The sequence below is a fragment of the Balaenoptera acutorostrata genome, chromosome 10 (genome assembly GCF_949987535.1).
Source record: "Balaenoptera acutorostrata chromosome 10, mBalAcu1.1, whole genome shotgun sequence".
NCBI classification, from domain to species: domain Eukaryota; kingdom Metazoa; phylum Chordata; class Mammalia; order Artiodactyla; family Balaenopteridae; genus Balaenoptera; species Balaenoptera acutorostrata.
Genome location: NC_080073.1, coordinates 28,070,221 through 28,095,804, shown reverse-complemented (window position 1 = coordinate 28,095,804; position 25,584 = coordinate 28,070,221). Strand labels below are relative to the sequence as shown.

The window sequence follows — 25,584 nt, the reverse complement described above, 5'->3', positions numbered from 1 at the left end:
CTGGACCTAGAAGAGTCCATTGTAAGGGCACCTCCACCAGAGTTAAACAGAAGACCTGAGGAGCAGAGAGCTGTTTTAAAGAACAGATGTTCTAGTTCAATTGACCAAACTAATCTAAAAGATGCCTCACTGTGGAGATTACCTTTAGAACACTAGAGGGTGCGGTTTTGATTTATAGAACTCAAGAAAGCTTTTGGGAAGCGTCCAGATTGTCTGGCATGTGTGTTCTCAGAAATGTTTTGCATAACCTGTTTCTTAGGGAGACCCTCCTGATTTAGCAACATTTAGCTGCAAAGGGCAAAATGCAGTTTTCTGGATAAAACTGCACAACTTTTCTTTGTGCACAAGCTTTCTTGCAGGTTTCTGGCTGGGAGAAAGGGAGGGATACAACCAACTCTATACCTGTGTTAATTTTATTTAGCTTGATTACAAATTCATGGCATCGTCATTTCCCCAGAACCTATTATGAGGTAGAAAATACAGTATCAGAAATGAGGGAAGAACCATAATGGGAACTTTGGGTGAGTCAGTAACAAATAAACTGTATTTCAGGTTTCTTGTATTTCAAAACGGGAGACCTATTGCCGATTCCTCATTGGTTTGGAATGATTTATAGCCTTTTATTTGTGGTTGAGTGTTACAGTCTATGTTGTCATGGAAATTCTATTGAATTTATAGGTCCATTTATCCAAAATGATTTTCCAGACTTTATTTCATGGTGAATCATGTGGCTGTTACTCCCAAGTACAAGCGATTTCTAAAAAGCTTCACATTACAAAGAGCACAAACCTGCGGTGGTTATTTTAGTGTTTTTGAAATACAAATGAGTTCCAGATGCACCTAGGCGGTCCCCTCCCCCTCCGCTGTGTCCAAGGTGTTAAGCATTTCAGAACCAGAAGCTTATGTACAAAACAGCTATGCAAGGAAGGAAAGGTTGTTTTAATAGAGAAGAAGGTTATTACAGTAACTGCAATAGGTGAACGAGGTCTTGAAGTTACTGGTTTACGGGTAAGGGCAAGACTCTCCAATCTTTGAGCCCCATTACAGCAGACTTGTTCCTCCTCCCTGCAAGTTCGGTTGTAGGAAAGAGAAAGGAAAACACAGAGCTTTACCACATTCATTGACTAGACTCTGTGTGGCAGTGGGTGTAGGCGAGGTTTCTACACCTCAGCACTATTGACATTTCCGGCAAAATAATTAGTTGCTTTGGCGAGGAGTGTCCTATGCATTGTACGGTGTTTAGTAACCTCCCTGGCCTCTACCCACTAGATGCCAGTAGGATCTACCCCCTAGTGACACCAACCAAAAATGTCTCCAGACATTGACAGATGTCCTCTGGGGTCCAGAAATCACCCGTCTTTGAGAACCACCTCCCTAGAAGCTTTGTGCTAGGATCCTAGCAATAGCTAATAGGTAGTTCTCACCGCTAATGGGAATTCTGATCAGGATGCTGTGTGGAGAGGATTTTTAAAGTGTAGGCTGTGCAATCAAATGCCTGGGTTTGAATCCTGACTTTATTACTTCTCAGACAAGACCCAATATCTCAGCCTTAATTTCCTTTTGTATAAAATGGGGAAAATATTATAATAGTACCTACCCTCCAAATACCCCAAGGATGGAAGGAATTAAGTCACGTAAAGTATTGTAAGAATTGGATACATTAAAGCAGCCCTCCGCTGCTGCCTCTGGGCTTCATTTTGCAGTGTCTGCCTCAAGGGGAAGGGTGGAAAGAAGCAGTGCTTGGTCCGTGTAATTGTTATTTAGTCCTCGGCTGGTGTGATTCTGCACGCTCTGAGCCAGCCACGCGAACTTGCTCTGTGACACGGATAAGATCTCCCTAGCCTTATCCTCCTGCTTAGAGCAGCCTCTGTTGAACGGAATGCGTACAGAGCAGGGAAGCAACCTCAGCCGTGCTCCATTATCATAGGAGAAGACTATATTTTGTTTATCGCAGTTTCAAAAGCACAGCTTTTTCACTCATTTTATTTCTTTGTTATCGAAATATACACAAAGAGGAAAATTCACAAGTAATCAGCGTACAGCTGAACGAATTTTCATACACTTGGAACCAGGCCCCAGATCAAGAAAGAGCACTTTCTCGCCCCCTCCTTCCCCAAGATCCCTCTTGCAGTTACCACTTGCCAGGGGTAACCACTGTGTTGGCTTCTGAGTGCAAGAGTTTTTCCTGATTTTGTACATCATTCCAGCAGAATCACACAGTGTATCCTTTTTTTTTTTTTTTTTTTAAAGAAAATTTCTGGTTTATTTGTCTCAGCATGGTTTGTGAGACTTGTCCATATCATTACCTGCCATTGTAGTGCATTCTACATTGGCACTACAATTGTTATTGATTAGCATCTGGGTAGTTTCCAATTATTGGAAGGTCCATTATTGATTAGCATCTGGGTAGTGTCCAATCTGGGTTTATTGCAAACAACCCTTTCACTAACTTATTTGTGTTTTCCCCCTTTCTCTTTTTCCCTCATTAACTAATTTTTAAAGACATGTGAAACAATAGGGGGCCTATCGTAAGCCAGATGCCGTGGGAGGTGCTTTACTTGAGTTATTTTATTTAATCCTCAGTGTAGCCCAGTGACAGATTTCTGATCTTCAGTTTCCTCATGGGGCTGCTAAGACGCGGAGAGGATGACTAACTTCAGCCGGCGGCTCACACAGCTATTGAATGGGAGAGCTGGAACTTACTGCCGTCCTTCCTGAGTCTGTGATGAGGGAATCTAAGCAACATGTAGCCAGATGCTGAACCCACCTCATTTATGTCCAAACTGATGCTGAACTGTAAGAAATAACTCAACAAATCATGCATAGTAAATCCCTTACTGTTGGAAGCAAGAGCCTGAGCTTTTCCCCACCAAGAGACGAGTGCAAAAGTTAAATGTTTGACTAGTCAGATGAATCACCGAACCAGAAATTCCAAAAAGCAACTAATAAATAGACTTATAACGGCATAAACAGGTTACACGCAGAGCCTTTTAAAAGGGATCCCCAAAACACCCTGACACCTGATGGTATAGGAGTCATAGGCCTGCTGTGCAATTTGGGTTCTTTTGCTCCCAAAATTTGGATTCCTGCTGTATATAGTTGAAGATAATTCCATATTACAGAGCAAGGGAAATAATTAAGGATTAGTGCACTCTGCGATTAATGATACTGTATAAAGCAAACGTTTCAGAATGTTTATTTAAATGCTACCTTGCGTGTAAAGATGTTGAATGCCTGCTGTTCTCTGGGGCACGGTTCTTCTAAAAATATTCTTCCACTGAAGGCTGTGTGAAGCCCACACACAGGTTTCTTTGCTACACCTTGTGGCATGACTCATTGGGATTGTTGGCCGGCCCAAACAATTTATTTTCACCTTTATTTACATATCCATTCTGGTCATAAAGAAAGTAATAAAGATACATAATAATAAAAAGTGAGAGCTGTTGAATTTCTTCTTACTCTTCCCAAGCAGGTGAGTAGTGATTCGTTATTACAGTGATCCCATGAGGTCAGTATTACCTCTATGTGACAGAAGGGGATACTGAGCCTTAGAGATCTCAGGTGTCTTCCGTATACAAGTCAGGTCTGATGCTGTAGCCCATGTCCTTTGGTCTTCATTTAATATCACCCAGTTGTGTTGTCTGTCAAGTTCATGGATATTTTTCTGTAAGTCACGAGAGTGGGAACTGGGTTGTAGTAGGATATCATAGAATGTAGCCCCATTCTGCAGGGGAGAGGCTTGTTAGAAAGAGATGAATGAAGAGGATAGAGCTCAGAGCTCAAAGAAACTCAAAAAGGAACAGGGTTGCAGAACCGTTTTATAATGTGATGCACAGATGCATATAAATATGTCTGGGTGTGTTTTGCTTAAAATCAGCAGTGACATTTAGGGGTGTATTAGTCAGAGCTCACCAGAGAAATAGGACCAATAGGAGTTATATACGAGGGAAAGAGACAGAGAGATAGACAAACAGAGAGGGAGGGAGATTGAGATTTTAAGGAAATGGCTGCCTCAGTTGTGGAGATGGGCAAGTATGCAATGTGCAGAGCAGACTGGAAATTCCAGCAAGAGATGATGTTGCAGGCTTAAGTCTCAAGGCTGGAAACTCAGGCCGAATTTCTGTGTTGCAATCTGGAGACAGAATTCCTTCCTCTTAGGGCACCCTCTGGCTTTCAACTGATTGCACGTGGCCGCCACGTTATGGAGGGTAATCGGCTTTACTCAGAGTCTAGTGATTTAAATAGTAGTCATATATTTTTTAAAAAATACCTTTACAGCAACATCTGGAATAATGTTTGACCAAACAACCGGGCACCATAGCTAGGGCCAAGTAGACACATAAAATTAACCATCACAGGGGGTAACAGTATAATCATGACCCTTTAAAAAAGTAACTGGGAGTAAAGACTGTTCATTGATATAAAACAAAATACCCATATCATAGTTCTGAATTCAGAGTGTTTGTTATATAATATACATAGTGTGTATTTATCATTTTTCTCCATAATTTAAGTGAATAGATTTCCTTGTGTTGTAGTGTTAAAATTTCAGACTAGAGTTGCTTGGGTGGAAAACGGTTTGAAATTCCTTGCAGATGAAAGAGAAAGTAATATAATCTGGGTTTAACAGACCCATACCTGGGTCCACTTAGCCATTTCATAGTGATTTGGGTTTATATTTGGGCCTTCCTGAACATTTTCTCCAGCAGTTTAAGTCCATTCATTCTCTTAGTATCCTGATCTCTCCCTGCTACTCATCTTACGTTATTTATTCTTAGAGATAGCAAGAACCTCTTTATGATGATTGTGGCTTTATCATTCTACTGTCCTTCCAGCTAGCTACCCAGAGCTCCCACCCATTTTATTCATTCCAAAATATGAATTAATAGTATTTACAAGAACAGCACCGTTCAAGACACAGCCTTTAACTAGGCAGGTGGCCTTCCTGCCCTCATCAGTCTTCCTGTCTGATGGCAATGGCAGAATGAAAGAATTAGAACGTGTTGTGTTGAGTGTGTGTGATCTGGCTATATAGTAGTGAAGGTACAGCATAATCTAAAAATCAAGTTAGAGTAAGAACCTATTATCCAAAACCTTAATACTGACACCATCATTTGCAAATCGTCCAACAAGTGGAACCAGCAGATCATTAACTGTGTTGGGATTTTTACTGTGTCTTTGCTACATGTTTTTATTCTTAGGCAACTGTTTTTTGTCCACTACCACGTTCTCAGCTGGCTGACTGTATGGTAGCCCCAAGAATGATCAGGAAAATACATTTTGCCTCTTCTGTTCCGTTATCTACTGCCTCTTATTAATTCTGCTCTTGCCTTTCTAGTCACCATCTTTATTTCATCGTGTTTATGTCTCACCTGTTCTTTTCCTGTAGCTTTTTCTATGTGTTCTTGCATTCTATTAAAGATGAACAACAGTATCCTGGAAATGTTTGATGAATCTATGAGTAGATGGCCTTTCCTCTGGGATGTCTGCATGCCATTTCCTTAATTCATCATGAATTTTTTCTTGGGCCATGTATGTGAGGGTGGGTGCGCGTTGGAGAAATATTTTTTAAGTTTTTTGAGAGGAAATTAAAATGTAGAGCTTTCTAAATCACCAAAGAAAGTACTGCTGGATTTTCCACTCTTGCATTGGGATCATTTCTTCTTGCCGCCATCACGACAGGGATGTGAGAGCTGACTTACACAAACAACTACAACATTAGAGAATAGGAAGTCCACCTTCAAGAAAATATCCCCTCTTGCCCATTGCCTGTATTATTCTGTATTCATTTAGTGTATGCCTTACGTGACCATGAGCCATTTACTACCTTAGGCATTTTTGTGGTACATGTATCTACAACTCAACTTTGGCATTCAAAAAAAAATTTTAACCTTATCTTATTATTGATATTTTTGTCTTCCCAAGGGTGAACTGTCTTCATTTGTCATAGTGCCTTATACATAATAGGCATTAAGCAAATTTTTTTGCCTACTGGAAGGAAGCACAGTGATTAAGGGTTTGACTAGGATCGGAACAATTAGGTTTTATCCCAACCCCACCCTCCGTCCTAAAGAGTGTTGTAATTTTAGAAATCCTTCTTTTCTTTGGCTGTAAAATGAGGATCATGGTGGTACCTACTTCAGTGAGTATTAATGAATGAGAGTACAGTGCCTGATATACAGTAGGCACTTTATAAATATTTGAAAAATAACAACATTAATAAAAGTACAGATGGCTGTTGTTTTCAGACTTGTTGATTTTTATTTATTCAGCTTAACACCGATAGTGATACAAATTGGAAACCTGGCATATATATAGTTTTAAATCAAATTGCAACTAGGACAGTTTTAAATGTAAGGGGGGAAATAGAGCAAGGCAGGAGAAAAGGGCAGCCAAGTGGGCATTTTGTTGTGACTCTGTATACATCATGCTAGGACCCTATAACACGACTGCTGTCAACCCTGTTCTCACAGAACCTATCTCATCTTCCTCCCGTTACTTGATAGCGTTGTCATTCATCTGGCCATTTTCCATATGTATGATTTAGCACATGCTTCCTGGTCAGTGATGGGGTAGAATACCATTTTCCAAATGTCAGGTTATGCCACATTATACTCGATGTTATCTATCGCCTTGATCTGGCTAGAGGAATTCCTGCAGATTTTTCCATTCCAACCATTACACAAGGTAAAATTAAATGATCCACCAGGCCTGTGAGTCTCGCTCATGAGTTTGAAGTACTTTATAGAACTGGTCCTTCAGTTGCACCCTGGTACCCATAGTCTACCAGTGCCTTTTTTAGTTGACCTTCATGCAGTTTGTTTCTGTTGTTTGGGAGACTTACATATCTCATGGCACTCTTTGTGTTGGAGGGACATTCATTTACACCAAGTTGACCCAGTTTTCTGGGTCCTGGTTGGAATAGACGTACAGAGCCTCAAGCTGTACAGTTTTCTTGAAGAACCAAAGTGTTCCAATATCAAACATATTTGGAAAATATTGAGTTAAAACTGTTTGGTCTTTAAATACCATTCCTCACTAAAAGAAACCAGGGCTCTGTCAAGAAATGGCCAATTCCAGGGCTGGAACAGGGGAAATACAAGATGGGGTTAGAACATCTGTGCCAGCTAATAAGGAGGTGCTAAAGAATGAAAAATGATGGGAACATGGCAAAATGACAAAGGAATCTGTTTGAAGGGTCTCCTGCTGGGCAAATCGGTGCTCTGTGAAGCCACAGTACTACAACTGTGGTCCCCTGCCCAAAAGGCAAGACCTGAATCTAATCATGAGAAACCATGAGACCGACCCCAATTCTACATAATAACTGGCCTGCACACTTCAAACTACCAAATAAAGAAAAAGAAAGGCTGAGTAACTGTCCCAGGTGAAAGTTGGGGGTCAGAGGGGTCAGTATAAAGAGACTTGGCAACTGAATGCAAAGTTAGGTCCTAGATTGGATTCCTGGACCAAGAACCAAATAATGATCTATAATAAACTTTGTATCAAAGTGAAACTTGCTCATTTTAATAATGTTACTCTGGATATGTAAAAGAATATCCTTATTCTTAGAAATGATACACTTAAGTATGTATTGGTAAAGGGGCATATTTTCTCCCACTTAACTATTAAATGATTCAGGGAAGATAATTGCTTGGAGGGAGAGAGGAAGAATGCAAATGGGTAAGATATAAATTGGTGATGTGGGTAAAGAATATAAGGAACAGTTAATGGATCTCTTTATTGCCCGATTTCCCGGATCTTTTCTTCAGTTTCAGTTCACCATGTTTCTACAGGAAGAGGATTGCTATACAGTAAGCTTGACTTCGATTCACATTATTAGAAAGAACGCACTTTGGGGGAGGCTGAAGGAAGGCTCTGAACATAGCACTTGAGAGCAGATACAGAAAGTTGATGGGCTTACTCTCAATATTCAGCAGCCACCCCAATCCCTTCCAAAGATGTTTTTGTAAAATAGGTTTCTAGCCTGTGCCTAAATTTGTCTCATCAACAGTAACAACAAAATGATTTAAAGTCCAGTGCCCTCTCGGCAAAACTCCATCAACTTATTTACTTTCATATTTAAGATATCTTTAAAAGTTAACATAATTCAATAGACTACAACTTGAGAGAAATAGCAAGGAAAACTGATACTTCAGACCTATGGCTGCTGTTCTCTTTATGAGACATTTTATTATCCTGATGGGTGGAGCCATGACTCAAAAGACATTTTCTAAAAATGAATTTCCTCACCCAGTTGTAAATGAAAACGCTCTTGAAGAGATCTTAAAGTATTTGTATCACACACTATTCAGGTGATGCATTAAACAATGCCGCCCCTGCTCATGGGCTGAAGAATAAGAAAACCTTCTGTGAACTTAGTTCATTTGAGGGCCTGGGTTTTAAAAGGAAAGTGAAGTGTAATTTTCTGAATATACTTGTGCAGAGTTTCTTTCTTGGGTTAGTGGCATTGTCCCCAAAGCAATTCACCCAGTATTAAACTATTTTAATCTGCACCTCATTGAATGGATTTTTTCTCAGAGTAAATTCATGATGTCTGTAGCTGTCCAGACATAAAGGCAACACATTTATAAGAGGTTGCCAGCGTCAGTGGGAATGCACAGTCTAAGGAAAATAATTCACCATAAGAATATTCTCCAAAAGAATCTACCCATCCTTCTCCCACCCACTTGGTTATCTAACTTTTCCTAAAAAGTGTCCTGATTTGGGCTCCCTAAATATACCCTTTAGAGAAGATATGTCACCTTGTTCTTAACATCTTGGTTAATTCAGTCAGCAGGACTCTGTTCACCTTTGACGTGTACTTCACCTTGTCTCTCTGACTTCCCTTTTCCCATTGGGAATTTATCATTTAGTATCAAGTCTCCATACTCCATCTGGGGTGTGGTTGTTCAGAAAATAGCATCATGTCATTTGGAAAAGGGGGAAAATAGAGGTCATGGAAGAGAACTACTGATATAGGAGATTTGATTTTCTGTAAAGACTAGGGGCCATTCTAGAAGATTCAGTGCAATCACATTCATATTAGAAATCTTAAGATGCCTGCCAAAAGTTAACGTGACAAGGATGACAATTTGTGGAGCACAGTTAAGGTCCAGGCATAGTGCTACACACTGTACCCTGCACCTGCATGTTTGATCCCCACGCCCATCCTACCAAGGGTAAGCGCTTGATTCTATACGTAAGGAATGATGCTTAGAAATTCGCTGGCTTTGCCTGAGGGCTCACATGCAAGTAAACGAAGAAGCTGGAGTAGGGTCCCAGATCTTTTATTTTTATCACATATGTAGTCTCTCAAGAATACTCTGTAGGTTGTTTTTGTTCTCTGAATTGTTCAGGTATTGAGGAATGTGCAGGCATTAAAATTGTATAATTATTTTAAGTTGATTTATCCGTGTTCTGCTTTTTGAGTGAGAAGCCCTTGCCACATGTAAGAGAAGGTATTTAAGGTTGGAATGAGAGCACCTGGACTTTACACTCTTCAACTGATGTTTCTTTTTAACCAAGTCGGCATCAACTTTTGAAGCACTATTTCCTCATCTGTAACTGAGTGTAGTAATTTCTGCCCAGTCTTCACAGGGATTGTTAGATGGAGTTAGTGAAATCATGAATGGGATGGCTTTTCGCAAACTGTAAAATATAAAGCATTATTATTATCATTACCATTATATTCTTTTTTGATTGACTAAAATAGTCCATTTGGACTGTTTCTCAAAGCTACTGAGAGCCCCCCTCAGATTCTCGTCATTAGAATGGGCATTATCTATAAAGATGTGTCCATTTAAGCATTTATAATTTTAACATAAGGACTGAATCTCACAGTCTTACTTTCCTACTTCATGGTATTTAACTCCATTAAAATTTTGTTTCTTAATAGGGTCATTTCACCGTGACATGAGTATTAGGTAATAAGAAGGTGTTGGTGTTATTTATTTTGTGTGGCCTGAAGGCATTGTAGTTATGTGGAAAGATGTGTGTTTTAGTGATACCTACTGAAGTATGTAGGGGTAAGACGATATGATGTCTGGGGTTTGCTTTCAAATACTTTAGCAAAGAAAAAAGTACGGATAGATGAATACATTTGGCAAAATCTCAGTATGTTGGGGAATCTGGGTCCATTGTACTACTCTCTCTACTTCTGCATAGGTTTTCCTAATGTATTTTCCTAATACATTTTTTAATTGTTCTTTTACAGATGCAGATTTTCTTTTACAATCCAGATGACTTTGACAGCTTTCAAACTGCCATTTCTGAAAACAGAATAATCGGAGCCATGGCCATATTTTTTCAAGTAAGTTAACAGTGGGCTCAAGTATTGATACTTCAACCAAAGAGTTCTCTTGAGTATTTTTTTTTTTTAATTCACCAAATTGTTCCATGTTTAATGAATGCATCTGTTTTCTAGTTCACATCTGTCTAAATGAAAGATATTTCATATTGTCTAATGTGTGATTTAAAATGTAAATAAGTATGTTTAGAAACATAATGAAAATTTTTGCATGAATTATTCTGATTTTATTGCTACTTGACTGGTGCACAGATTGAAGAACACATTTATCATCTAAGTTACTTCACTGCTGAAGCGTTTTGAACAGGTTCCTACAGCATATTAAGAGACTGATGTAAAAAAAAAAAGTGGTTTTTCTTTGGAGCAACTTTAAATTTGACATTACTTGCAAGTAGGTTAATAAATCGCATCAGTCATTTATCTAAAGAGACCTCGTCCCCCCCCCCACCCCCCCCACCCCCGCCAGAAATCCCCGTGGTAACTAAAATTTTTATTGGGACCATTTCCAAGTTAGTACATTTTCATTAAATGAAGTCCCTAGTGTGGGTTTTGGCACACAGTAGACGTTTGGTAAATGCCAAATAAAATATGTATCTGTATCCAGCCATCCCTCTTTCTATGGGATGGAGACCCTGTGGTGTATGTGTCTTCTCTGCACGAACAGAAATCTATTCTGTGAAATCAACACTGTGCTGTTGGCAGTTCACTTGGGTTCTGTCTGGACCCCTTCTGCATCTAAACCGTGATTGTTTTTCCTTAGGCAATACTGAGGTCACTTGAACTTCCATTCTTAGACAGTTTCCACTTACGTAGTTACCTCTTATTTTCTGTTACTGTCCTCTTAGCACACTGTTTTTCATGTTGCTGGACCTCTACTCCGGCAGCCCTGCCATCAAACCTACCCCTGCCTCCCTCCCTGTCATGCCCACGCATGTCCAGTCCAACCAGGTTCTACTTTATAGGTCATCCTTTTTATAGAAAATCAATTTTAAAAATGTTTTTATGAGTACTGGAAGGTCTGTTTCACAGCATGCTCTACCCAAAAGCTTTCTATATTTCCAGCTCCAGAAACTCATGTTAAATGTAAGCCCAATTAAAGTATTGGGCAGGGGAGGCACATTGGTGTACAAACCAGCAAAAGACCTCAGTGTGAAATCTCGGTTTTGGATTTTTAAAGTATTTCCAGGACATGAGTGTAGTTCACATACAAAGAAATTTAATGTGTATTTCATCTGGTTAGTCCTCTAAATTTTGGCTTGCTGTCCTGTAGACACAAAATAGAGGGCAGATAATATAAAATAGAATAGTTTTTCTTTTTTGTTGTTTTTTTAGATAGCAGCTGTATTGAGCTGCTTTCTTTGTTTTCTTTATAAGTCCGCATATGCATTTATACATCAGAGTTCACACTATGTCATGTAGTGGAAAGAAGACGGTATTGTTATTTTAATTTGGCAGTCTCGTTAGAACCTGTATTTTGAGATCTCTGTGTTTTGAATCTTTCTAATAAGAATGCTAAATTTGGGAGTTTGGTATTTCTCCCCCAAACAGAGAAATCTTGATGTATATTTCCAAATTCAAACCTGGCATCTTACATTTTGGTATTGAAGAGGTATTTATCATTGTTTCAGCAGTGATTCAATGCCAGGTATGGTACCAGTTGCTACATTAAATATATAAGATGAATATAGTCAGCTCCTGCCCACTAGGAGGACCTCACTGTCACAGTGCCATGGGATAATGGCTAGAAAGACATAAGTAGAGAAACTTTTCCACTTGTAAAAGGCTGTGGTCTGACTTGGTGCTCATAAACTCACATATTCATTTTCCAGAGTGATAGGATGTGAATGACCTACAAGTGCATGTCTAGGCAAGGCTAATTTCTCTGCAGTTGCTGTAGCTTTGATGCCAACTTACTCCACACACTAGAATAATTTTCTAACACTTTCCATTTTTCATTATCTTTGTTTCTTTTTTCTTCCGGATCATGTGCCTATTATGCTGGGTTGTTTTGGCTCTCTCACTGCCTTTGCTGTGATTAGATATGATGAGGTTCTTATGTTTCCAAAACACCAAAGCAAACACAAACCTAGCAGACACATGGTCGACCAGGGAACCATATATTGGCTGAGAGGATAGGTTGCCTGCAGGTGGTCCTATTGTGGCTCATGGGCATGATTATGGGTGCTACATAGTGTTTACAATTATTTTCTTCAGTTTAATATGGAAGATTTTACATAAAATTTCCTAATGATGTTGCAGTAATCAAGATCTGAGTAGTGACTCTCTGTCTCCTTTGGAGGGGGTGTGAATTCCCATGACAACACAGCCTCTAGGCGGTTTTCTTCATGACTTCCTGTCAACATGACCTTGAGATCATGACTCCAACCTGGACCCCAGTAACTTTGACTAGTGCCTGACATCTTTTGGTTACAGACAGAGTTGAAGGTCAGTCTCAGTGCTGAAATATAGTGAGCCAGGTTTCCCCTGAGTGCTTTGTGTGAACACTGGTAAAGGAAGGATCGCCTCCAGGTATGGAAGAAAACAAATCATGGCAGCCCCACATGGTTTTACGCGTCTGGGCCTACACAGTGCTAGAAGGCGCATTCACTTCATAGCTACTCCTGACTGGAATATTTATTACAGTTTTCCAACATATGTTAGTAATGCATCTCGAGGAAGGAACACCTTTATTCTAGTTCACACGCCTTTAGACTAGCAGCCTTCTGGAAGATATAGGGGAAAGGAAGGGGAAAGTCTGATTTTAAAGGATTTTTTAAATAAAGAAGTTCAAACATGAAATTGGCGAGGGATGGAGATATTTGTTGTTAAACCACTAAAGAGAATAAATAAATGCTTGTTTAGCTAATTTATATTAGTACAAAGTTAATTATTTTCTGTTCGTTAAAATAGAATGTCCACTATACTAGTTAGCCTGATTTGAATTCCTGTAGAAATGTAAATGCCAAAAGTTATTAAAATGCTCTCTTAGTATATTATTCTGATAACACTCTACTTGGGTTATCTGTTTGAAGAAGTAAGAAATGAAAACCTAGGTTTATAGGACAGTTGAAATGACAGTGGAATGATAAGGCAATTTGTCGAAGGATGCTTTGCTTTGAAAATAACTCAAAAAGATTTAAATAGCTTTGATTTAAGGTTACAAATCTTTGTCGACTTAAGTTGGGATTACATCCTAATAAACCCGTCGTAAGTTTAAAATATCTTAAGTGGAAAATGCATTTAATACACCCAAGTTACCGAACGTCATAGCTTAGCCCAGCCTCCCTTAAACGTGCTCAGAACACTTGTATTAGCCTGCAGTTGGGCACAATTATCTAACACAAAGCCTATTATTTTAACAAAAAGTCTAACACAACATGAAGTTTTGACTGTCCCATGGAATTTACTGAATACTCTACTGAAAGGGAAAAACAGAATGGTTGGGTACAGTATTGGTTGTTTACCCTTGTGATCCAGTAGCTGACTGGGAGCTTCAGCTCACTGCCTTGCCCAGCGTCAGGAGAGAGTATCTCACCATATTGCTAGCCCAGGAAAAGATCAAAATCTGAAGTAATGTGTGTCACTTTCACACCATCATAAAGTCAAAAAAATCATAAGTTAGGGACCATCTGTATAGAGCAGAGAGTACTCAATCCTCAGATTGACCTTTACCTTTAACTTGACCTAAATTCTTTTCTTTTAATATATTTTGGAGTATAGTTGATTTACAATGTTGTGTTAGTTTCAGGTGTACAGCAAAGTGAATCAGTTATACATATGCATATATCCGCTCTTTTTTTATTTTTAGGTTCTTTTACCATATAGGCCATTGCAGAGTATTGAGAAGAGTTCCCTGTGCTATACATAGTGTGTATATGTCAATCCCAATCTCCCAATTTATCCCTACCCCCCTTACCCCTGGTGACCATAAATTTGTTTTCTACATCTGTGACTCTACTTCTGTTTTGTAAATAAGTCCATTTGTACAAACAATAAATGCTGGAGAGGGTGTGGGGAAAAGGGAACCCTCCTACACTGTTGGTGGGAATGTAAATTGGTACAACCACTATGGAGACCAGTGTGGAGGTTCCCTCAAAAACTAAAAATAGAACTACCATTTGACCTATATTTTTTTAGATCAAGAATCTTCTATGATCGCCCTCGGAATTGTGTTCTGATTTGGTTTTTCTTTCTTCCAATCTGTTTCTTCATCATTCCTTTTGGAACACGTCCCTCCATTTTCCCACCAGCATCAAAATGTCTTCGAACTGTGCACCCTTATTAATGGCTTTCAGTCTGATGCTCATAGAAGTTTGGGATCCCCAAACTTTTTATAATTTTGATTACTGTGGTTTTATAGGTTTGATTTTTGTGGGTTTTTTTTTTTTTTTTTTTGAGGAAGCACATGATTATCTTTGAACATGTTATGGGGAGGAAACCTCAGGTGTTTTACTACCCAGTTGCCACTGTTATTTGAATGCCAGAAATTTTATTTTTATTGATTTCCTGATTCCATTGAACTTTAGAATTATAAATGCATGATTCTTTAAGAGCATCTATATTTAGAAACTTTTCTTGAGTGGTTTTCTTTCCAGCTTCCTTGTTAGACCCTTTTGGGTTTAATCACTTCTGAATCTTTGCATCAGACACAAAGATAAAATTTTTATCACGTCTGCATCCAGAGGCCCAGTCAACAGCATATTTCTTGTACATTTAAGAAATAAATAAATTGATTTTTAGGTTGTCTTAAAGTATTTCTTTTTTTTTTTTTTTTTAATTTTATTTATTTATTTATTTATTTATTTTTGGCTGTGCTGGGTCTTCGGTTCGTGCGAGGGCTTTCTCTAGTTGCGGCAAGTGGGGGCCACTCTTCATCGCGGTGCGGGGACCGCTCTTCATCGCGGTGCGCGGGCCTTTCACTATCGCGGCCCCTCCCATTGCGGGGCACAGGCTCCAGACGCGCAGGCTCAGCAGCTGTGGCTCACGGGCCCAGCTGCTCCGTGGCATGTGGGATCTTCCCAGACCAGGGCTCGAACCCGTGTCTCCTGCATTAGCAGGCAGATTCTCAACCACTGCGCCACCAGGGAAGCCCTTTAAAGTATTTCTTTTTGACAATTTATCTTCACCAACTCCATTGAGGCTTCTTCATTTAATGTTATCGGTTCTGCTTCTTCTGGGAGGATTGAGCCCCTTTGCACAAGTATTTGCTTTTTTCCTATTTAAATTTCTACCCACTATCTGACTGCTGTCATTTGGTTTTCTCTAATGTCTGTCACTCAGTCATTTGGGCCTTCTTCACTTCTGCCCTTCCTTCATTGTTGAAAGCAAACTTCAAAACTCAAATGTTTCAAAAGTTGCTAATGTATTCTTTATATCATGTTGGTGGTACCGACTGCTTAATTATTTTTCTCCATCTGGAGAGGCTTAGTAATTAAATGAAATGGCAGCACCTGGGATTATTTATAGATGTTGAGAAGGCAGGAGGAGCTCTTGATGACTCACCCAGGGCTGGCAAGGATGCCTTTTTCTCCACTTCCCTGGATCTCACCTGCCCTCCCCCCACCAAAGGGAGATGTGATTTGTCCTTCCTTTAACCCCCTGTTTCTCTTAGCATTCCATCTTGCATTCAAGCTGTTATTTTACTTGCTTTCGTCAGCCTCTGTACTGTGAGATCATTGAGGACGAGGAGTACTCACTTACTCATCCCCAGCATCTCTTGCAAGTGACTTCCACTGTGGCTTGATTGTACAATTACTTAGCTGAACTCAGTGGAAACATATTTAGGCCCTACAGTCTTGATTGGAAAGGAACAAGCTGATAACATGGTAGCTAAGGAGTATTAGAAACAGGCACTAGGGAGTGTAGGACCTGAGAATACTAGAATACAAACTTTCGGAGGTGGAGGTCCATGTCTTGTTCCTCTTCTCCCTGTATCCCACCATCCACCTTTCCCTAGCTCTCACATCAGTGTCTTGACCTCAGTTGTTGTTCAGGATATATGTACTGAGTAGGACTAAGTTACAGGAAACCTTTCAGGATCCCGCCACGAGATTAATGATTTGGGCTTTGGAAAAGGAAGGATATGTCTAGGTGGCTGTGTAAGCTTCAGCTAAGAAAGGTGGTGGTTGTACAGAAGTATAAGGCTTTTGAGATGGTGAAGGACATTGAACATGAAGTTTCTCAGACTCCTGATCCATTGAGGATGGGGCTTTGCCCGGGGGTTCCACTGGGTCTAACATGCTTTTAAAGGGCTGTATCTCTGCTTATGCCTATAGGTGGGAAAAAGCATCAGGGCTTGAAACTTCTTAAAGGTGTAGTGCATTCAGAGGCCTTAAAGGAGTGTGTTAGTGCCAAAAATATCTGGCTATATCTATGTCTGAGAATGTTTTTATAAAGTTTCCCACCAAAATGGTTTCATCTCAGTAGACTGTGGGTGGAGAAGCTTTTTTGGATTATTCTGCTAATTTTCATTCTAGCTTGCCTCTGTCTTTTTCTTGAGCATTTCCTTCCTAGGGTTAGTTTCTATATATTTCAGTGCATCTGTATTTATGTTTTTTTGCTTTTTCTTGCTCTTGCTGTGTCCTTGCTTATGCTAACTCATTTGCTCATTCTGCAATATGTTAAGCACCTTCTTTGTGCCATTATTCATGAACATTGCAAATGTATCCTTAGAACTGTAGCCTGCCCTCAAAGTAGTTAGAGAACTATAAGTTTTGAAAAGAGTTGGCCTTTGAATTCTTTCTTTAATAGTAGCATCATTTGGGGACTTCCCTGGTGACACAGTGGTTAAGAATCTGCCTGCCAATGCAGGGGACACGGGTTCGGGCCCTGGTCTGGGAAGATCCCACATGCTGTGGAGCAACTAAGCCCGTGTGCCACAACTACCGAGCCTGTGCTCTAGAGCCCGCGAGCCACAACTACTGAAGCCTGTGAGCCTAGAGCCCATGCTCCTCAACAAGAGAAGCCATCGCAATGAGAAGCCTGCGCACCACAACAAAGAGTAGCCCCCGCTCTCTGCAGCTAGAGAAAGCCCGCGTGCAGCAACAAAGACCCAACACAGCCAAAAATAAATAAATAAGATAAATAAATTAAAAAAAAAATAGTAACATCATTTTGTCATTGGGAGATAGGGGAGGACAGATCAAGTCAGGTAGATAAAATATCAAGAGTATAAGAATTATATCTTTATAGATCTGTATAATTTCAAAATGATAAATATTTCATTTTAAGGGTATGAATTTCCTATTTATGAGTTTTAAAACTGGACTCTCCTCCATTTTTCTTTTTCCTCCCATTTTTCTACAAAGCAAAACACCACTCTTAAAGTATAAATCATCCTTTTTATTTATGGTGACCTAAAGTCATCTTTTCATTTTTAAAACCATCCTGAGGAATCTTTTTCTTTAATGAAGAACACATTTTCTATCATGGCTGGAGATAGTTTGCATTTTTATTTTAACTCCTGACTGGTCCTGTTGGCAACAAGGGCCTCTACTCCATAGAATAAAGGGGGGAGGGAAGGAAAGGTGCGGAGAGAGAAAGAAGAAGGAGGAGGGGGAGGAAGGGATGAAAGGAAGGAGGGAGAGTGGGAGGAAAGAAAAAAGAAAATAAATAGTAGTTATACCCACTACCAAACACCCACAGGAAAAAAAAAAAAAAAACAAGAACCGGTTTTGAGTCGGAGACTATGTGAGTTTGTGTTGGGGAGTGGTGATTGGTTTTTACAACTTCCTTCTTAGACTGCTTTTTGGGATAATTGAAGTAAACTAATATGATTCTTAATTTATTCCTTTCCGGTTGCTGCTGTTTGAATATCATCCTTCTCACATTTTCCACATCCTGGTTTTATCTAGTTATAAGTTCAATTCTTTCACTACATTACCTAGAAGTGTAATTTCAGAATGTTTTGGGCTGATTAAGAAGACTTTGTTTTTATACACACACAAAAATTAAAATACATATGTTCCAATTAAACTATTTTAACAGCTAATTGATTTCATAGGACTTAACACTAAGTGAAGGCGAGAGTCATCTTTAATGTTCGGGTGCAATTTTAGAACAGATTTGTGGATGTACGACATTGAATTTGTAGCCTATCAGGTGTTTTCAGTACATCTCCTGTCTTCCAATGGCCTGTAATTCAAATTTCCTCTTAGTGGGCATTACAGAGGACTATAATTGGCGAAGCATTACATAATTAAGAGACTTTGAAAAAGACCATGTGAAAATCTTCTTTAATTAAATCACTGTACTTCAAGGACAGTTACCAAGTACTTTGCCTTTGTACATCACTAAATGATAGTTTAGAATCTATCATTTAGTTTAGAATTTAGTTGTTTTGGCCATTAGTTCTAATATAAGTCTTTGAATCTGATTGTCATAGTCTCAGATAAAATACTAGGAACTCTATAGTGATCCCATTAAAATGACAGAAGTGAGACTGGCTGTCTGAGAGTTAAGTGGTTGACCATGGTCCCGTAGCTCCTTGAAATCTACTAAGCCAAGAATTCTAGTTTTGTGACTCCCAATCCGGTTGTCTCATTTTTCTTAGCTTTGGTCTTCCAGAAGTATAATCTAGTAGATGCCTCAGCTAATTAGTTATCTTGGGAGAAGGCTACACACAAAGCACTTTGCATCCCAAGGTTAGAAGCTAGTGACAACTCTCCTCTCCTTTTCCTTTAGATAAACTAGTTGAAAAGATGCTTCTAAATAGAATACAAACAGTACTAATAAAATTTACCATTTTTGCATGTAAAATGCTAAAATGAAGTGCCCACATTAAACATTATCTTATTTAATCTTCACTGGGACCCCCTCAAGGTGTCATTATGTCCGTTTTACAAATGCACAAGGTGAGGCATGCAACTTTTCTCAATATAAATTACCCAGGATCACATCAGCCAATAAATGTTCGCGAGTATTTCAACAGCAGTAGGATACCTCCAGGGTCTGTGCTCTTAGTGGAAAACTGAATCAGAAATTTGGCTCTTCTGTTGGAGAAGGTAGAGAAAGAAGTATGTATCCTTGGTTCCAGTTATTATCACGTGTATATATGTGCTTCAGGACCCCTCTTAATTTTGCTGGTACCCGAACAGTTATTTTCTTGTAACTAAAAATTGTGTTCTTATTCTTTTTGCCCATAATTAAAACCTTTTATCCTATTCTGAATTCCCTTAGACTCTGTGCCTCTGATTATTTTATAGATTTGATGACAGTGTTTTTTCTTTTGCTTCCTCCCTTTTATAAAAAAGCTATAAAGAGTATTGAATGAATGGTGTGGTTAGATGAGGACGCTGTGAGTGAACAGGGTTAAGATTTAAACAGTCATTTATTAACTTTTTTAATGGCAGTGGTTCTTATGGGGAGGAGTGCAGGGGATTTTGCCCCCAGAGGCCATAAGGCCATGTCTGGAGATACTTTGGGTTGTCACACTGGGGTAGTGGTGCTACTGGCATCTAGTGTATAGAGACTAGGGATGCTGCTTAAAATTCTACAATGCTCAAGACAGCCCTCCACAACACAAAATTATCTGGCCCAAAAAGTCAGTGCTGACATTGAGAAACCCTGCTTGGTTTGAGCACCCCAGAAGGTTTTGATCTCAATAGATGTGGGCTGTGAGGGCTATTTGGGTTATCCTGCTAGCTGATGGCCCCAGGAATAACTAAATCATCCCATACCTGAGAATTCCCCTAGTCCCCTAGTCTCTGGCCAGCCAAGGTTTAGTCAACTGGATTCTAAGATAAGGCATAAAGACTTATATGCTAAAATATTTAAATCAACCCGTTTCTAGTTATTTCTGCTTCACCTTGGCGGCCCCCTTAAATTAAAGAGCCCATGGGGATATTTGTTCCCAGATGCTGCAATGATTTTTGAAACAAGCACCATTTTAATAGAATACTCAATTAGACCTAGAAAAGTAAACAAAGGTAAGAGCATGTGCCTATGCCTTTGAACTAGAAATCAGTGGGAACTGGTTTGAAAAACTCAGAGATCAGGGAAACTCCCTGGTGGAGGTTATAGGAGAATCTGCCTCTGCAAATCACAGCACTGTCTCGTTCCCATGGTGTTGTAGAAGTATTTTCCCAGGATAGGATTTTAAAGCTGTTAATGCTGGTTTTGTTTTAGAGGCTTGTTATGGCTTCCCTCTTGAAAGCTTTTTATTCCTTGGCCATCTAGGCATTGTCCCAGAGGAATGCTGAACTATCTTGAGCTGGATGAATCCCGATGTTACTCACCTGTGGTGCTGATACATTGAGTTGCCCGAATGAGAAGCTTGCAATTCTCTTTTGTATTCAGGGTTTACATTAAAACTACCGTTTGTTTGTTTTCTTTGTCTATAGCATCTTAATATATATGGTACGTGTGTACTTGTCTGAAACCCAGAGGTTTTGTTTCTCAATGTGTTCTGGATGATGCCTGCCCATCTTGAGTGTACCTTTGACCTGTACTCCCAAAGCACATAGCCTGTACGCCACAGGCATTAAATTTAAAGACAGACTGGTCTGCACAGATCCTTCGTATTTGGTGGAGATCCATTCAATTACTCTTACATGATGTGATAACAAACCAGGAAGAAACTTAATTTTATTTACGTGAGGCTTTTCCTGATTCCTTCTGTATCCACCTCTTCCTCTTAACACCTCGACCTTGTTAACACTGTTTAGTCAACTCTGGTATTTTTCAGGAATGCACTCCTGCGGTTTGTGAAGGAGAGATTATTGGGAGAACTTCCGTAATACTTTAACCCTCCTACCTTTTACTTGCAAAAAGTAAGCGACCAAATGTGGTACAGTAAAAGGCACAGTATTGGGGGGGCGTATGTTATTTCCTTTTTTTTTTTTTTTCTTTTTATTGGAGGGTAGTTGATTTACAATGTTGTGTTAGTTTCAGGTGTACAGCAAAGTGAATCTGTTATACATGTACATGTATCCACTCTTTTTCAGATTCTTTTCCCATATAGGCCATTGCAGAGTATTGGGTAGAGTTCCCTGTCCTTATTGGTTATCTATTTTATATATAGTAATGTGTATATGTCAATTCCCATCTCCCAATTTATCCCTCCCCCCTACCTCCGGTAACCATGAGTTTGTTTTCTACATCTGTAACTCTACTTCTGTTTTGTAGAGAAGTTCATTTGTACCTTTTTTATTTATTTCTTTATTTTTGGCTGTGCTGGGTCTTCGGTTCGTGCGAGGGCTTTCTCTGGTTACGGCAAGTGGGGGCCACTCTTCATCGCGGTGCAGGGACCGCTCTTCATCGCGGTGCGCGGGCCTCTCACTATCGCGGCCCCTCCCGTTGCGGGGCACAGTCTCCAGACGCGCAGGCTCAGTAGTTGTGGCTCACGGGCCCAGCTGCTCCGTGGCATGTGGGATCTTCCCAGACCAGGGCTCGAACCCGTGTCCCCTGCATTAGCAGGCAGATTCTCAACCACTGCGCCACCAGGGAAGCCCCTGTACCTTTTTTAGATTCCACATATAAGCGATATCATATGATACTTGTCTTTCTCTGTGTGACTTGCTTCACTCGGTATGACAATCTCTGGGTCCATCCATGTCACTACAAATGGCATTATTTCATTCTTTTTTTATGGCTGAGTAATATTCCCATTATTTCTTTATTAGGACTGCCTAGCTGTCTTTTGAGAAAAATAGTAGCATTGAATCCCCCTGTTTTGGGTTTTGTGCGAGTCATAAAACGTACCTATGGATTGCCTTGTCTGGACAGGTTTATACAGCAGATTCTGTTTTTCTTAGCCCTTTGCATTCTCTGAATATGTATTAAGTTATGTGATGTTTATGTGCGTGCAAATTCCTAGGTAGCTGTATATAAAATCATATGTAGAGCTAATTAATTTAGATCTTGCTTATTTGGTATTTGGTTTGTCCAAAGTTGAGGTAAGCTGGGATTACCTAATTACGAAAGCATTAAATAGGCACAACAGTACTATAGATAGCATTGCAGTGAGAGGGACTGCTTAATCTCTCTGTATCAACTGGGTATTATCGACCAGTTTTATGTAGTATTCACTTGATATCAAGCTTTTGGTTCTAACAGAGAATTCTTACATATGATATATATGTGTTTGGAGAGGGGTACTCCTAAAATCACACCAGTGTGAACCACATATAATGAAATGAAAATCTCTATCTCTGAAATGATACCCAGTTTGGACTCTTAGATAATTCCATTTCTGGGACTTCTTGAGCTGTAATCCTGAGGTCTTACTCAACTTTCTGCAGTGTTTTCCCCACAGCTTGGCATCCTTGAGCACCATTCTAATGAGGTTTCAGTAAATTATTTCTATTTTTAGGCACTCTCCAATGGTGGCTGCCAGGCACTAGTTCTGTTTTTGTTTTTGTTTTTTAACTGAACTGATTATAAGGTTTAGTGCCAGATGTCTCAGAAATGCAAGCAGCTAACTAATACAAAGCCAATTCCTAGATCATTCAGGAAGGGAAATGAATGTTTAGGACCACATCCGAACTTGTTGACCTGGCTACCCTCTTTTTTTTTTTTTTTTTTTTTTTCTTTTAATGGCAATCACTCTATAGCTTTGGTTCTTCTCTATTTTGTACTGTACAGGTAAAAGATGTCCTTATCCCACTAAAACAGTTCAGACAGGTAAAATCCCAAGACTTCTAAAAAGAGATTTCCAATTTCCAATTCTCTATGAATATAAACAATAATTTTAAGAAAACAGTAGGTGATAGCTGTGGATCCTGGTCAAGTGGCTGTCTGTCAAGCATTCTACATACATTATCTCATGTAATGCTCCTAACAGTCCTCTGAGAAGGAGATTCTGATTCCAGAACTTTCCTCCGATGCTTAGATTCCCTTTGATTGTGAAATCAACATCTAGGAAAGACGTTGGTAAGGGTTGGAATTTTGGAGTGAAAAGTTCTGCGCTAAAGTTCAGATTTGCCACTCACTGGCCTATTTGTTTGGACAAATCTATTTCTTCCCTCACTGACTCAAATTGCTTTGTCCATAAAATGGAGATATTGATATCTGATTGGTTTGTTGTGAACTTCAAATGAAATCATGTCTAGGGAAGTGCTATGGACCAGAATATGAACCACTCCAAAATGTGTGATATTTTAGCAAATAGAAGTAAATAAGAATTTGGATGACGTTGATAATTAGGAACAACTGGAATTCACATGCTAAAATAATAGGGAATACTTTGAATGATTACTTCCCTGTATCTTAAAACCTGGCCCAGAATAGATACATTAAAATAATCATATTGCTTTGGGTACATCAAGTATATCCATCTTCCCAGTCTCCTTGCATTTTGGTGGAGGGTGCTTCAGCTCTCTGATTGCCTTGGCTGGGAGACAAGGTTCTGAAGTCTAAGTGTTGTTATTGGTGCTGTAACTCAGTAATTCAGGAGGAGATAACCAAATTCAGATTTCCTCAAGGAGCATCTGCACGTCTCTCTTACTACTTTAAAGAGGAGCTAAGGTAATTAGTTGTAACACCTTGGATGGTGAAGTAGGTATTTAATTGGAGCAGCCAGTCCGCTGGGAGAGAAACAAGTAGCACATTGACACGGGACCAGATGCCTGTGCATGGTGGGGAGGCCTTCTGCAAGCAAAAGGGCCCCATCAGCTCTTCCCCCAAGTGATTGCTTAATTCCTAGTAAGGAATTGCAGTCCAGGGTCAAAGTTGTAAACCAGTCAGCCTTTATGTGGCTTTATTCATGCTGGAAGTGTATCCTCTTGTATGAGGTCTCTTATTAGTGTCTGCTTGGTTAGAGGCACTGCCAGCAATAATGATGTGATTGTTAGAGATTTTTAAATACTATGGCATGTGAATGATTGTGCTGGTCATTCATTTCACCCGACCCCGTGTTCGATGTGGGCTGAAGGTTGAGTTGTGAGTGGGAGATGCTTACCTCTTCTGCAATTTGGCAAATGTGACTCTGTGTCCCCCCCTTGTCTAAAGGGATGTGGTCAGCCCATACACATGCCCCTCCCTCCCTCCTTCTCTCTTGTGGTCATTCCATTGCCTTCTTTGTTCATTCCCTTTGCAAAGCTGCAGTCAGCATGGTGTCCCATGTACAGTTGGCAGCATGATGTCCAGAGAATTGAATAGAGCATGGACCCTGTCATCAAGGAGGTGACTACACACACACAAACACACACACACACGCACATGTAGGCTCTTTAAGACAAGAACCTTTGCTTGTTTGGTGTTACAGTCTCAATGCTTACCTCAGAGGTATTGGATGCAAGCAAGAGCCATTACTTAAGAGTCCGCCTGATGAAAGAAAGAGACTCTACATCTCACTTATTTAAGTCCCAGTTCTGCCCATCAGTAGTTGTAAACTTCAGTCACATTCACTTCACTTTTCTGTTTCCTAGTTTTCTCATCTGGCAAATGGAGAAAATAATGAGAGACCTGCCTTGGAGGGTTGTTGTGAGGTCTATATTAGTGAATACAGGTGAAACGAACATGTGTGTGGCACATAGTAGGTCCTCACTAAATGTGAGCTCTCATTATAATCTAAGCAATAGCAGGTATCGTCATGTATGCAGTGACAAAAATTAGTCACCGAGAGCAACAGTTACGCAGAAGGAAGAGTGAAGAACCTGCATCGTGTGAGAGAGGAAAGGCGTTCTCCCCTGAGCTGGGGTCGTGACATGTTACCTGTGATTTGCTTTTCCTCTTCCTCTCTAAACTTGGTGCTTGGCAAGAGCAGAGAACAGCTGTCCTCCACAGTGGCTGCACAGTGGGATCACTGAGAAAGCTTTAAATCGTCCTGGTGCTGAGTCCCACTCCCAGGATTTAGATGTCATTGGTCTGGGAGGTGGCCTGAGCAGTGGTCTTTCTCCTTGCCCTTGCTCATGTGATTCTTAGGTGCAGTGCGCAGCCAGTGACTGGCTCTCGGGGCTCCCTTGGGTTCCCTGAATTGTCGTCCACCCCCACCCCCATCCCTGCTTAGGTAGCTGATGATTCATTTGGGCCTTACTTGGTGGTGTTCTAGTTTTCTAGAGAGAGCGTGTTCTCTACTGCTGGCGCCCCAATGACCCTCCCTCCCTCCACTTCTTAGGGTGACACCCGTCCCTCTTGGATTCTGTTCTCAGTTTGTAGTGAACGGTTTCAAGAAGTGCCATTGTCTGTGGTGACTCCACCTTGTCTTATTACCCAAGACGATGATTTTCTCATAGGTGTAGGGGAACCTCGTCATCTCTCCCACCTCCTCGTTTGAGCCAGAAGAAACTCAGGTGTAAGATTTGTTAGTGATGGGCAGATTGAAGAAGGAGGCCGGGCCG

General features: G+C 40.1%; 1 protein-coding gene across 3 annotated transcripts in view; it reads left to right on the top strand.

Moving 5' to 3' along the window:
• PTPRG (protein tyrosine phosphatase receptor type G) overlaps positions 1 to 25,584 on the top strand; it is a 731,557-nt gene that overhangs the window by 495,002 nt on the left and 210,971 nt on the right. For all 3 annotated transcript variants that reach the window (XM_007192374.3, XM_007192373.3, XM_007192375.3), the window contains exon 5: positions 10,214 to 10,309. In XM_007192374.3, coding sequence (XP_007192436.2) covers positions 10,214 to 10,309 — 96 coding nt within the window. The remainder of the gene's footprint in view (positions 1 to 10,213; positions 10,310 to 25,584) is intronic.